The 15,685-nt window shown below is 33.4% G+C and overlaps 1 protein-coding gene across 2 annotated transcripts in view; it reads right to left on the bottom strand.

The window, feature by feature from the left end:
• The window catches only part of ACSS3 (acyl-CoA synthetase short chain family member 3), a 175,008-nt gene that overhangs the window by 75,428 nt on the left and 83,895 nt on the right, over positions 1-15,685 (bottom strand). For both annotated transcript variants that reach the window (XR_012518404.1, XM_003927836.4), the window contains exon 8: positions 9,738-9,889. Coding sequence is in view for 1 of the 2 variants with exons in the window: in XM_003927836.4 (XP_003927885.3) it covers positions 9,738-9,889 (152 nt within the window). In the remaining variant the exon portion in view is untranslated. The remainder of the gene's footprint in view (positions 1-9,737; positions 9,890-15,685) is intronic.

A 15,685-nucleotide genomic window follows, 5' to 3' on the forward strand; every position in this document is an offset into this window, starting at 1 on the left:
TGACACTAATAAATTGAAAGGTATGATATTCCATAGTGGATGATAAAAGTGGCTTCTTCTCTGAAAGTTAGAAAATCCCTTCCATTTCCATTAAAATAACTTTAGTATTTATTTAATGCAAAGGAAAAATTGTGAGATCATTAATGACTTAGAAAAATGTCAAAGTAATATGGATGACTTCTTTCCCCAAATATTCTAGAAACTATCCATTTATTTTTCTATTAAAATTCCTCAAACTGTCAAAAAGATACTACTATTTTATCAATTACAGACTGCTAATTGTATATTATTAGTGAACATAGAATATAAATCTAAATAAAATTTAGGAACAAGATATAATTAATGAAATAAAATCTCACAAGTATTTAATCAAATATTATTTAACTCCCAATTCCTTTGAGTAAACAAAACTATATTAAGGAATTTGTTATTTTTGTAACCATGATAATTGAAGCAAAAAACTTAGTATAAATTTATATTTTATAGTTATCTTAACTATGAGGTATCTTATTATTTCAAGAAGTATAGTGGTTTGAAATAAAAAAAAGAATAGTATAACCTTTTCAACAGTTAAATTCCTCATTACTAACCTTGACATTATTTTATTAGTAACACAAAGGAATAAATGCCTACATTGGAAAATTCAAAAATATATTTTGTGTAAATATAATGTAAAATTAGACATTTTTGTAGAGTAGTTTGGGGTAAATTTACCTAAGTAAATTATATATGTTCTAGATCTGACTGTACAATACAGTAGCTACTAGACACATGTGGCAATTTAAAATTTAGATTAGTTAAAATTAAGCAAACACTTACACTATCAATTTCTCAGTAACACTAACCCATTTCAAGAGTTTAATAGTCACATGTACCTACCATATTGGAGAGATCAGTTTATTGGAGAATGCTATCCCAGATTATTAGTGACTACTAAATGTGTAGATAATTTCTGACGATGGTAACACATGGAAAGGTTTATCGGCTTTAAAACTGGTAATACTAAAAATTAAATATCCAAAATAGAAAAAAAGGAGAGGAGAAAATAATAATGGGCATGAGACCTATGCACCTTTCCTAATTTTACATAAAATTGAACACAACTCAAGACTCAAATGAAGCTGAAAATTAAGCAAAAGGGAAACGGAAAAATTATAGTGTTGTCAAATTAATTTTAGTCCAAAATAAAAATGAATAAAAAACTAAATAAAACTCTGATGAATTATCAGGGAATAAAGTGAAGGCCAAACAAGATGAAAGTTAGTATTACCTTCAAGGTCCATAAACTACCAAACAAGCAAAAATTACTATTCACTTGTGCCAACAGATGTTAAATAAAAATAGATTATTTCAGTGATGCCTCATTGACTTCTGGTTCACATGACAGATCGTCATTATTTTTTGGCATCAATATTCCTGTGGTTATATCCATTTTCCCTACATTCAATTTTCTTCTTTTTGCTCCACATTGGAATTCACATTTAAAATATAAAGATGCTGGTGTTAATATTACACATATAGTTGACCCCTCTGTCAAAGGCTGACTAGCATTTTGCCCAACAATCTCTCTCTCTCTCTCACTCTCTCTCTTATCTCTCTCTTTTTCTCAAGTACAACCAGACAAGCTGGAAAAAATATAAAAATGAAATATCTTTTGAATACATCAGAAAACTAAAGGCAGTAGCACTTGAGGAATCAAAACTCCAAAGAGAAAAATCTAGAGGGACATAAGCCTGATTATCTTACTACTTTTCCTTTTGTTAACTGGCAACAGTAATTGAAGAGCTGAGAAACTGAACAAAAACTATGTGACTGATGGACAGGCGTGGAAACTAAATACAGTAAATTCAGTCATAATTTCTTGGGAAAGAAAAATTGAAGTTCAAAATTCACAATGGAAAAACGGTGACATAAAACACCCATGCATTCAGTTGGCACACCTGAAGAGGTATACCTAATAATGCAGGTTAACTGGAAAGAAACCAACCCTTTCAACTATTGGAGTCTAGCTTCAAATCAGCTTCATTCTTAATTGAATAGAATGATCCTCTCTTAAGATAACCGTCTGACAGAATCTGAATTTTTAGGTTTGTTCAGCAACACTTTTCAGTATCTTTTATCAAGCATATTACAGAAAAGATACTATGAATATCCGTAAATTTGAAAAATACTAAATAAAAAAATTTATATAAGTTTTTCTAACCAATGACTATAATTTACTTCCCTTTAGAGGTATCCTGTCCTCAAATTTGCTCAGCAATAACGTCATCCTTCTAATTGGCTTTCCTGCTTTCTACATTATTAGGGGACTTAAAATCATTCCAGATTTGGGCACATTCTTATTTATGTAGCTTCTGACTTACCTGTGTAAACTTGAGTCATACATACACAAATAAGACAGCAACCATTTCTCTATTATCAGCTGCAGTTTGCTTTCTCAATATAATAAAAACTTCCTTCTAAACTGAAATTTGTATTCTAAGCACCAGAGGTATGAAAATAAACTCAGACAACCCTTGTTGCTTTAAAACATAGGAAACAGAGGTAATACTTTTCTAACTTATATTAATTATAACTTTCTGTTAGGGCAATTTTGTCAAAAGTTCAATTTAAGTCCAGTATCACCTTATTAATTTTCTGATTGAAAATTTGTTGAAAGTGGGATTTTGAAGTACCATATTGTATTGCTACTTCTCCTTTCATGTTAATATTTGCTTTATGTATTTAGCTGCTCCAATATTGGGTGTATACATATTTAGAATGGTTGAGTTATCTTAATGAATGACCCCTTTATCATTAAATATGACCTTCTGTGTCTCTTATGACAACTTTTGATTTGACGTCTTATTTTATCAGATGTAACAATAGCCACTTCTCCTCTCTTATGGATACCATTTACGTGGACTTTCCCCTTCCATCTTTTTAATTTCAGCCTGTGTCTGTCCTTAAGTCTTGTCAATTCAGTGGATCTTGTTTAATTCATTCAGCAGCTACGTGATTTTGGTTGAAGAATAAAATCCTTTTACAGTCAAAGTGATTATTGATAAGTGAGAACTTACTATGCCAATTTTATTTCTCTTCTAGTTATTTGATAGCTTATTTGTTCCTTTTTTCCTCTCTTGTCTACTTTTGTTATTTGATAATTTCTACAGTGCCAAGCTTTGACTCCTTTCACTTTATCATTTGTGTATCTGCTGTAGATTTTTGTTTCATGGTTGCCATGAGGTTTATATAAAATATCTTGTAACCAGTAAAGGCTCTAGCTGCTTGCCGCTTGTAGAAAGAAGCCAAAATCACAAGAACGAAGTATGATAGATAAAAAGAGAAGACATTTAATTATCTGTGCTAGTAAGAGGAACAGTGGGTCGAATTCTTCCAAAATAATTTCCACTCTTCCCCTTGCTAGGATGGATAATAAAGTCTCCTCTCTTTTTATCACACATTACTCTTGTTATTTTGTCTTCTTTCTACAAGCAGTGAGCAGCTGGACCCTTTGCTAGTTATGATTTTTGGTGGCCTGTATGGGGAGAGAATTCTGCAGGTGTCTGTTCTGTGTCAGCATTCACGTCCTGGGGCTTCTAAGAAAATAGATGATCAGATAAGTGAGCATGATGTGCATTTAAAAAGCATTTAGGTAGATAAATGTGCATAAGGCATAGGAGGATCAAGTGGGAAAGGGAGAGGGCATGGAGGTTCACAGCACATTCTGGACAATGTGTGTGTGGCTTCTCTCAACGCTATATCCTGAGACTGGGGAGAAAAGAGGAAAGAAAGAAAGAAAAAAAAAGGTTTTAAAGGCAGTTTGAAGGTAAGCTGTTTGGTTACAATAATACACACTTCTAAGCTGATAAAAACTTAACTTCTGTTGCGTACAAAATCTCTAGATTTTTATGCTCCTCCTGATACACAATTTGTGTTTTATGTCAAATTTGTATCTTTTTATATTTTGTGCTTCTAACCAACATATTGGCTATTTATTTATTTTGGCTTTTAACCTTCATACTAGGGCATGTATGATTTATAAACCATCATTACCTCTACAAGAAAGTTTAACACTTTCATATGTATTCATGTTAGGGATAATCATCCTTTTGTGTCTCTTTGAAGGACTTCCTGAAATATTTCTTATAAGGCAGGTCTAATAATAATGGATTCCTTAGGCTTTTATTTGTGAAACACCTTATTTATCCTTCATCCCTGAAGGATAACATGTCTTGGCTAGTAGTTTTGTTTTTTTGTTTTGTTTTTCTTATTCCTTTCAACACCATGGCATTCTCCCCTGGCCTGCAAGGCTTCTACTGAGAAATCTGCTGATGGTCTATGGAAACTCTCTTATGATGTAATTTGATGCTTTTCTTTGTTGCTTTTAAAATTGTATTCGACTTTTGGAACTTTATCATGTGCCTCTTTGGATTAATCTATTTTGGGATCTGTGAGCTTTATGGATCCAAATATCCATATCTCTCCCAAGACTTAGTAAGTTGTAAGTTTTTTAAAAATTATTTCACTAAATAAGCCTGCAGTTTCTTTCTCTGTCTCTTCCCTTCTTAAATTACATAATGCAAATACTTCTTCACTTAATGGTGTTCCATAAATCTCATAGGCTGTCTTCACTTTTTCCATTCTTTTTTCATTTCTTCCTGTGAATAATTTCAAAAGACTGATTTTCAAGTTTAGATTCTTTCTTCCGCTTTATCTAGTCTACTTATTAAAGTTCTCAACTGAATTTTTTTTTTGCTTAATTGATTAAATTCTTTGTCTCTAACATTTCTTATTCTTTTTAATAACATCTATTTCTTTGTTGAATTTCTCATTCATGAGCTCAAGAATTATTTTGATTTCATTGAATTGTCTACTTGTATTCTCTTTCGTCTCTCTTGGCTTTCTTAAGATCATTATTTTAAATTCCTTTTCAATAAACTCATAAACTTCTGCAAATTTGGGGATCAGACGGGGAAACTCTCACGTTTCTTCAGTAGCATTGTGTTCCTTTTTTCTTTCATGTTTCTGGTATTCCCTCATTAATGCTTGTGCATTTTCTGGTACAGTCTCCTCTTCCAAATGTCAGAGAGTGACTTTCATAGGGGAAAGCTTTTACCTGATGATGGGCCTGTGAGCAACATTTGGACAGAGTGCAGTGGTTCTGGTACTATGTGAATGCAGTGTTGTAGTCTCCATAGAGCTTCTTCAGCTAAGATTAGTGTTCGTGATGACTGTAGATGCCTTAGTGGCCTGGCTGCAGGAATTTGTGTCTGTGACATTTACTGTGTAGGCTATTATGACAAGGGCTTTAGAGATCCTACTGTCCTTGTCTTTCTGACACTAGGAAGTCTTAGCTGAAGAGACCTTTGTTGATATTAGGTCTGACATGGTTCACAGGTAGTCAGTGACACTGGGATTCAGGGCATAATATCTATTTTAATGCCCTTGGGCCACAGAAACATAAAATTAAAATACTCTAGCATTTCACATGAACAATGTATGCCACCTTAATTCAAGCACACTTTTTGACTTGAATAAACTATAAATCTTAGTTTAGGATAGTAAACTAAGTCAAAGAGGTTCAATGAGACTGACATTGGCATTTGCCTTGAAGATGCAACTTGCTATAATTATCTTTGACTATGCATAACATTTAACAAAAATGTAGGTCCATGGCCAGGCGCAGTGGCTCACATCTGTAATCCCAGCACTTTGGGAAGTGAGGCAGACAGATCACCTGAGGTCAAGAGTTTGAGATTAGCCTGGCCAACATGGTGAAACCCTGTCTCTACTAATAATACAAAAGTTAGCCAAGAGTGGTGGCAGGCACCTGTAATCGCAGCTACTTGGGAGGCTGAGGCATGAGAACCACTTGAAACTGGGAGGCAGAGGTTACAGTGAGCCAAGATTGTGCCACTGCACTCCAGTCTGGGAGACAGAGTAAGACTCTGTCTCAAACAAACAAACAAAAAAAGTAGATTTGTAAACCAGCAGAAAAATATCTAGACTATTCAAAGCACATTATTACAAACAAAAATAAAATATTTTTCTTCACTTTGTTTTTTCCAACTTGTATCTTAGTTTCGGGGGCACATGTGCAGATTTGTTAAATGGGTAAATTGTGTGTTTCAGGGTTTGGTTTACAGATTATCGAGTCACCCAGGTAATGAGCGTAGCACCTGATAAGTACTTTTTGATCCTGACCTTCCACATCCTGACCTTCCACACTCTACCTTCAAGTAGTCCCTGATGTCTTTTGTTCCCTTCTCTGTGTTCATACGTCCTCAATGTTTAGCTCACACTTAGAAAGATAAACATGGAGTATTTGGTTTTCTGTTCCTGCATTAATTTGCTTAAGACAATGGTCTCCACCTCCAACCATATTGCTGTGAAGTGAAATTCTTTTTATGGTTGTGTAATATGCTACAGTATAGAAGTACCAAATTTTCTTTATCTAGTCCACCACATGGGCATTTAGGCTGATCCTATGTCTTTGCCAAATTTCCTGAGGCCTCCTCAGAAGCTGAGCAGATGCCATCCTCATGCTTCCTGAACAGACTGCAAAACCATAAACCAGTTAAATCTCTTTTATTTATAAATTATCCAGTCTCAGGTATTTCTTTATACAATGGGAAAATTGACTAATGTCCTTTTCCCATTCCTTAATGGTTTTTGTTTGTTGAATTGTTTAAACTTTTTATAGATTCTAGATATTAGATCTTTCTTTGACGTATAGTTGGCAAATATTATCTCCAATACTCTAGGTTGTGTGTTTACTCTATTGATAGTTTCTTTTGCTGTCCTGAAACTTTTTAGTTTAATTGCACTTGTCAGTTTTTGTTTTTGTTGCAATTGTTTTGTTTTCATCATGAAATCTTTGCCAGGCCCTATGTCCAGAATGGTATTTCCTATGTATTCTTCTAGGTTTTTTATAGTTTTAGGTTTTATATTTAAATATTTAATTTATGATGAGTTGATTTTTATATATGGTGAAAAGAAGGGGTTTGGTTTTAATCTTCTGCATATGGCTAGACACTTATCCTAGCACCATTTATTGAATTGAGTCCTTTTCCAATTGCTTGTTATTGTTAACTTTGCCAAAGATTAGATATTTGTAGATCTGCAATTTTATTTCTGGGTTATCTAACCTGTTCCACTGGTCTATGTGTCTTTTTCTGTTCTAGTACTATGCCATTTTAGTTAATGTAGCCTTGTAGTATAGTTTGAAGTTGGGTAATATAATGCCTCGGACTTTATCCTTTTTCAGATTGCTTTGACTATTTGAACTCTTTTGTTTCATATGAATTTTAGAATACTATTTTTCTACTTCTGTGAAAAATGTCATCTGTAACTTACTAGGAATAGCATTGAATCTGTAAATTGCTTTAGGCAGTATGGCTATTTTTACAATATTGATTCTTTCTAACAATGAGCATGGAATGTTTTTCCATTAATTTGTGTCATCACTGATTGCTTTCAATAGTGTTCTGTAATTTCAATTGTAGAGCTCTTTTACCTCCCTGGTTAGGTGTATTTCTAAGTATTTTATTCTTTGAATTGCTAATGTGAATAAAATTGCATTTTTTATTTGGCTCTTAGCTTGGACATAATTGGTGTATAGAAATGTTACTTATTTTTGTACATTGATTTTGTATCTTGAAACTTTGCTGAAATTATTTATCAGATCTAGGAGCCTTTGGGCAGAGACTATGGGGTTTTCTAAGTATAGAATCATATTATCTGCAAAGAAAGAGAATTTTACTTCCTCTTTTCCTCCTGGATGCTGCTTTTCTTTCTCCCAACTGATTAATCTGGCAAGGACTTCCAGAACAATGCTGAATAGGAGTAGTGAGAGTAGACGTCCTTGTCTTGTTGTGGTTTACAAGGGGAATCCATCCAGCTTTTACCTATTCTGTATAATATTGGCTGTAGATTTGTTATAGATGAGTCTATTTTGAAGTACATTCCTTTGATGACTAGTTTGTTGACAGTTTTTAAATGAAGGAATATTGAATTTTATTGAAATCATTTTTGCATCATTGAAATAATCATGTAGCTTTTGTTTTTAGTTATGTTTATGTGATGAATCACATTCACTGATTTGCAGATATATGTTGAACCAACCTTGCATTCCAGGAGTAAAGCCTACTTGATCATGGCGGATTAGCTTTTTTATGTGCTACTGGATTCAGTTTGCTAATATTTTGTTGAGAATTTTTGTATCTATGTTCATTAGGAATATTGGCCTGAAGTTTCCTTTTTTTCACTGCATCTCTGCCAGAGTTTGGCATCAGAATGATGCTTGCCTTATAGATTGAGTTAGGGAAGAATCCATCCCCTTCAACTTTCTGAAATACTTTCAGTAGGAATGGTACCAACTTTTCTTTATATTGGCAGAATTCACCTGTGAATTCATCTGGTTCAGGGCTTTTTCCGGTTGGTGGGTTTTTATTACTAATTCAGTTTCGAGACTCCTTATTGGTCTGTTAAGTGTTTCAATTTCTTCTTGGTTCAATCTTAAGAGATTGTATGTTTTCAGAAATTTGTCCGTTTCTTCTAGGTTTGCTACCTTGTGTGCATAGAGGTATTTGTAATTGTCTCAGGATTTTTTACATTTCTGTGGAGTCGGTGCTAACGTCCCCTTTGTCATTTCTGATTCTGTTTATTTGATCTTCTCTCTTTTTTTAATAGTCTAGCTAGTAGCCTATCAATCTTTATCCTTTAAAAACTCAACTTTTGGTTTTACTGATCTTTCATATGATTTTTTTACCATCTCGATGTTGTTCAGTTTAGATCTAATTTGGGTGATTTCTTCTATTAGCTTTGAGGTTGGTCTGCTCTGGTTTTTCTAGTTCCTCTAGGTGTGATGTTAGGTTGTTAATTTGAGATCTTTCTAACCTTTTTGTGGGAATTTATTGCTATAAAGTTTCCTCTTAACACTACTTTAGCTATGACCCAGAGATTCTGGTATGTTGTACATTTGTTTTCATTCAGTTCAAAGGATTTCCTGATTTCCACCTTAATTTCACTGTCTACCCAAAAGTCACCCAGAAGCAGATTGTTTCATTTCCATGTAATCATATGGTTTTGAGAGAGCTTGTTGATATCTCTACTTTGATTTCACTGTGGTCTGAGTGTCACTAGTATTTTTTTTTTAATTTGTTGAGAATTGCTTTATGGCTGAGTACATGGTTAGTTTTTAGAGTATTTCCCATATGCAGATGAGAATTAATATTCTGAGTTTTCTGCTTCAATGATTTAATACTGTCAGTGTGGTGCTGAAGTCTCCCACTATTATTGTGTATTTACCTAAGTTCTTCACTTAACATATTTAATTTGGACTATAATTTGCACATTTTATCTGTGTACATGAATTCAAATATTGTCCCTTCATTTAACCCATTCTTCTGTTTTCAAAAGACAGATGCTAGTATATCTATATCCATCTAACTGTGCATTTTAAGTCACAATTAGCATTTTGTCTTTTAAGGAAAATATAAGGAGTGATTTTAAAAAAGAAATATTTTGGTAATATTTAAACTGAAATTAACATGATATAATATTTCAAAATATCTAAGCAGAGTTAAAATTCCAACTATTTCAAAATTACATTTAGACAAGTTATTCTTAATAACACTCAATCTTTTGGCTCTCCCCGTAAGAGTATTACAGAATCAGAAAAAAAAATGTAACATTCACTTATTCATTTTGATTGCAGTTTCTAATGTCATTTGCCCTGTGCATCCCAACTTCACCTTGTCAGAGAGTACTGCTTCCCCAAGGCTGCTCCAGGGTCCTGTTGACGGATTGCTCTAATTGCAGTTGGTGCTGTAAACAAGGCAGCCACTCCATGCTCTGCAAGCACACGGAAATAAGCGCCAGCATCTGGTGTTCCCACAGGCTTCCCCTACAATGAGATTCATTTAAAATGTCACAGGGTAAAACGTCTCATATTTCACTGGCAGTTCAATAGTTATACATTTAACACAGCAATATTAATAAAATGGGGTTTTCAAAAAAATCTTAGTTTTAAAATATTTCCATGTTCTGCCATAAATAAAGCAAACCAAATACCCAGGCATAAGAGAACTGTTTACCCCATTATAGTATCCTAAAAGTTTTCAAATTATAATTTTTTATCAAGTTTTGAAAATTAAAGAATTGAAAATATATATCACATTCAAATTAAGAACATAAAACATTCTGTATTTGCCAAAAAAAAAAAACTAAATGAGGTTTTTATGAATTTTTAACTTTATTTTTAATGATCACTATTAAAAGTGGCAACAGTATTTCTCAAAACATTTGAGAAAACAGAAAATTCTGAAAAAGCAGTGATTCTTGAGCAATGACCTTTTCAGTTAAATGTCTCACTCCAAGAAAAGTAACTCCTATGAAATAAATGTAATCCAATAAGATATGCCACAGTCCATGTTTTCCATAGACTCGAAATAGCATTATATATGTTCAGGGGAAAATCATGCATAAAAATCTAACAATTTTGGCAAGCTATACAATTCAGAAAACAAAAGAAAGTTTTATTTGATGTTTCTAAAAAGTGGAAAACAGGCAAGTTTCTGAACTAAATCAGTAACTCTCCAAACATTCTAACTCATAAAATGTATTTTGGCCAAGCCACATCCCCTCCCCCTCCTTCCGTAATCAATCCTCATCACTGCTACCTCTTCCTGTGTTTCTAAAGATGCCTGGAATGGTAATATATATTATGTGAGATATATAATCTATATATCTATACACACACACACACACACACACACAGAGAGAGAGAGAGAGAGAGAGAGAGAGAGAGAGAGAGAGAGAGAGAGAGAGACTGCACAGCCAAACTCTTTCATGGAATTTGGGGGTAAACAAATGGCAATAGGTTTTTAAAATCTTAGATCATTTCTTGAAACCTTGAAAGGGTTGAAATGCATTACTAATTTCTAAGATATAGGTAACTGTATCTAATATTTCCTAAACCTCTCTAAATAAATTCTCTATCTCAGTTTCCCATGAAACTCTGGAAATCACATGTAGGAAACACTGAACTAAAGAAAAAAGAGGGAAGAATTTGCTAGTGGCAAACTCAACAACGTCCCCAAACAGAAAATAACAAAAGAACGAATGATATCTTGACAGTTAGACCTAGTTTTTTTTTTTTTAATTTAGAAAAAGGAATGCATAATAAATGAGGTATAGTACAGTTGTCCAATAATTTAGAGGCAATACCCATTGATCAGATCATTGATTGGACACAATTTTTTTTATTTTTAAATGGTTGTCTTCAATATTCTTTAGTGTAATTATGTTCCTATTTTCTTAAAAAAAACTATTTAAGTCTGTTTTATATTCTATTGGTTTCTATTATTCTCTTTTAATACCAAAAAAGTATTTGTTGCAATTGGAAATTCATTTCTATTATCACAACTATCCAAAGCACTATTTCAATGTATTTCATTACTGCTTTATACAAAACACATGCAAATAATATTAAAAGCTGCAAAATATAACTTGGTAATAGATGTACATAATTTCACTCACAAATTTTGAAACCTTTAGTACATCAGTACTAAGTACTGCAACTTTATTATTTCTAAAAAGGTAAACATTTTATTTTTACTCTTTTGATATGTCTCAGGACTGATCAGTCCCTTGAGTTCTAGATTGTGACTTAGGTAACATGATCTCACCCACATGAAAATGATTTATTAACTGACCTTGTGCAATTGACTTACGCTGACTATGCTTCCATTTACTTGCCTGCTAAATGAGAATAAATCATTTTACCAATATTTTCTCAATAAGGTAAAGGCACTGAAATAATATTGAAGGATAATTTAACCTCCACTGAAGAAAGATACTTTGTAGCCAATCAGAATTTAATTCCACTACAGTGCTAGTGTCATGAGAAAATAATTACTCACTAAAGGGTGATATTAGTATCATAATTAAAATGATACACCATGTAAGACTACCTACATAGAGGCCACAGTATTTTACTCTGCCTCCAACTACATATGTTTAATGATAACAATAAGGGCAGATCAAGTATTAGAAATACAGTCCTATGCCATATAGCAGTGTTTAGATGATTATGATACCATATTTTTGGGGGCTTTGTTTTGGTGTTTGAGACAGGCTTGCTCTGTTATGCAGGCTGGAGTGCAGTGGCGCGATCTTGGCTCATACAACCTCCACCTCCCCAGTTGAAGAGATTTTCCTGCCTCAGCCTCCTGAGCAGCTGAGACTATGGTCATGCACCAGAAAGACACTGACTACAGCGGATGAGACAGCCCCTACAAGAATTAAGGATTTCAAGGAAAGAATAACTGTGCTGGGATTGCTCATACGGCAGGCACACACCAGTGTCAACTTGCTGTGATAGGCAAAATTTTGTCTGCTGTTTTCAGTGTCTTACCAGTTCATTGTTGCACTAACAAAAAGGCATGAATCACTAGGAACATCTTTTTTTTTTTTTTTTTTTTTTTTTTTTTTTTTTTTTTTTGAGACAGGGTCTCACTCTGTCACCCAGACTGGAGTGCAGTTGCACGATCTCGGTTCACTGAAACCTCTGCCTCCCAGGTTCAAGCAATTCTTCTGCCTCAGAATCCCGAGTAGCTGGGATTACAGGCACCTGCCACCATGCCTTGCTAATTTTTGTCTTTTTAGTAGAGATGGGGTTTTACCATGTTAGCCAGGCTGGTCTTGAATTCCTGACCTTAAGGCAATCTGCCTAATTTTTGTCTTTTTAGTAGAGATGGGGTTTTACCATGTTAGCCAGGCTGGTCTTGAATTCCTGACCTTAAGGCAATCTGCCTGCCTTGGCCTCCCAAAGTGCTGATATTACAGGTATGATACCATATTTTTACTGTACTTTTTCTATGTTTAGATACATTTAGCTACGTAAATACCACTATAATTGCCTGCAGTATTCAACATAGTAGCATTTTGCACAGGTTTGTAGCCTTGGAACAATAGACTGTACCATACAGCCTGGCTATGCAGTAGGCTATACCACTGGGTTTGTTTGAGTATATGCTGTGATGCACACACAGAAAACCTCCTCAGGATAATTTCTCAGAACATATCTCCAATGTTAAGCAATGCATGACTGAATGAGTAAAAAACTACACCATACTTTTTAAAATATAGAATTTTAACTTCCATTGCAAATCTGATCCTGCACCAAACCAATTTTCATCAAATATTATACTTATGGAATATAAAAATTGTGATAATGTAGCATTACTATTAGAACGGTAAAGAAATGATTCATAAAATCTCACCATGTTCTTTCATAAGTTAATTGAACTTTGTGTTTTACTGTATATTCCCCAGAAGATAATTCAATGTTATGAATGTTTTCCTATTTTAAAATTACTTTAATATTTATATATTTTACTTTTTTTCTTTCTGAAGACATTCTAGTTGCTATCAAATTACAACAATTGAGATATTAAAGAAATTATCCATTTCAAAAATAGCCTGATGATTAACATAAATATTGTCTTGAATAATGTAAACAACTTTACATAATATAATGCAGCACAGAACAAGATCTTTTATCAGAAACTATTGTTTACATACAAACAAATAGTAATAAAGTGGGCAACACTGGCATATTTATTTAATAAATATTCTGGGAATAATTTTGTGAATAAGCCGGATAAAGTCTTATTTTAATGGAACATATATTATCATAAGTATGGATGTGTGTATGTATTTGTATGGAATATTAGAAATTACATAGATGCTGCAAGCTATTTGTGTCCAATAAACAGAAACAGTGCAGTAATAAACACAGAACATGTATGTTCTCAGTACCTACCACCACTAGTAGCTTCAGAAAACTGAAGCAAAGCCTGTAAGCATCTTTTATTATTAAAGCTAAATAAAAATGACTCAGTGGCTTATTGATTTTACTTAAAATTCTTCTCTCCTTCCCTTATGCACATGCACACACACACACAGACAAGCATGTACACATAAGCAATAAAATCTCTCACACTACCTTCTCAAAGTAGTCAGTAACACACTCAGCATACTGAGCTGCCTTAAGAAAATAACATTGATTCTAGAACTTGCTTTTCAGTAAGGGGCAATAATCCAAACAATATTCAATTTAAAAACAAGACGATTCTAAGAATGCAGGGATTTTAAACAAACAACATACACCAAAAGCAATAATGCAGCCAAAAATATCAACTTTAAAGTTCTTCAAGCTCGAATCAATGTGGTTACCAGTTGTTTAATTCCTTTTTTCCAAACTAAAGTCCACATTATTAGTTGCTTCCTAGATAATAAAGGCAGAAATGGATTTTTACAATGAAGAAGCCAAAATTCTAAGCTTTCAGCTGTGACAAATTATACAATTTTACCAGAGAGATTTATAAAACATCAGTTGCTAATATTAGCAAGAGTTATAATGTGGGCGACAATGGTATAAAGCACAGAAACTGAAACAGTTACCAAAATGCCTTAGTATTAACTTCCATATATAATTTTCTACCAGTTATGATTCACCGTATTATTATATATTATAGATGACAAGTCCCCAGTTCGAAAGCCAGTTAACTGTCTCACCACCTCACATATTTTCTACTGAGGTTAGGTTTCAACACAGGAAAGCAGTGAAATACAACCACTTAGCAAAATAAAGTTACAATTAAGCACTAGAGTTAAATTTTTGAGCAAAAAAAAAAAAAAATTAATTGCTTTATTATTAATCCTATGATTCCATTTCTTCAAGGCTTGAGGTCAAGGCTACTTGTGATTTCACAGACAATGACATAAAAATTTTTGAGTCAGCTGTAGTTTTGCTCTATTTTTTTTTTTTTTTGCGGCAGGATTAGAAATACATATGGTCTCTTTCTGAACACTGCTTTTGAGAAATGTCACCCAAGCATGTTTCCACAGCAGTTCTTAGGTGAAGACAATATTAGCAGCATCCTTTATCGAGTAGTAGCAATTTTATTTCAGCAGAGAGGTGCTGTAGTCATTTTGTTTATTTCAGGAGAGTGATAAAACTGGAAATATCATTTATTGAATTCCTACTATAGGTCATGTATCTTGATCAAAGGATGAGTACTTGGTACAGCAACATTTAAACTTAAAACTTGTTAAGACATAAGCAATTATCCAGAATATACTATTTAGTGAAAATAAAATAAAATGCAGAATAGCATGCATAGTGTTTATATAATTCCATTTGTATAAAAAAAGACATTGCTTATATATGAATTATTATATAAGATTGACAACCTTCAAGGGAGAGAAATTGTAAAGCTGGAAACAAGGGATAGTGAGGTTTCCATTGTTTATTCTTTTGTAAGTTTTAAAATGTGAAAAAAGAGAATGTACTATCTCTTCAAAAATGGGCCGTTTCTTTCTCAATGCCCCCCTCTCTATAACTCACATTATTCTGTTCCAATTTTCAAAACATTACTGTTGCTTTCACATCAACTGGGATAATTGCCCTGTGCTTTAAGAGCCTCAGACAAAGGATCCTGTGTTATAGCAGACTCCACTTTAAGAATGGAAAACGTACTTACAAATACAATCTGAGTCAGATCAGACTGACTTCCTTGATTCTTACATGCTAGAGATGTCCCATCATTCCATTAGCCTCACCTGTAAGGATAGGCTGCCATCTTGCCTTTCTTCATCTTATTTACACCACCATCTAATATTACTGTAATCCAGT

This window comes from Saimiri boliviensis, chromosome 7 (assembly GCF_048565385.1).
Source record: "Saimiri boliviensis isolate mSaiBol1 chromosome 7, mSaiBol1.pri, whole genome shotgun sequence".
Lineage (NCBI taxonomy): Eukaryota > Metazoa > Chordata > Mammalia > Primates > Cebidae > Saimiri > Saimiri boliviensis.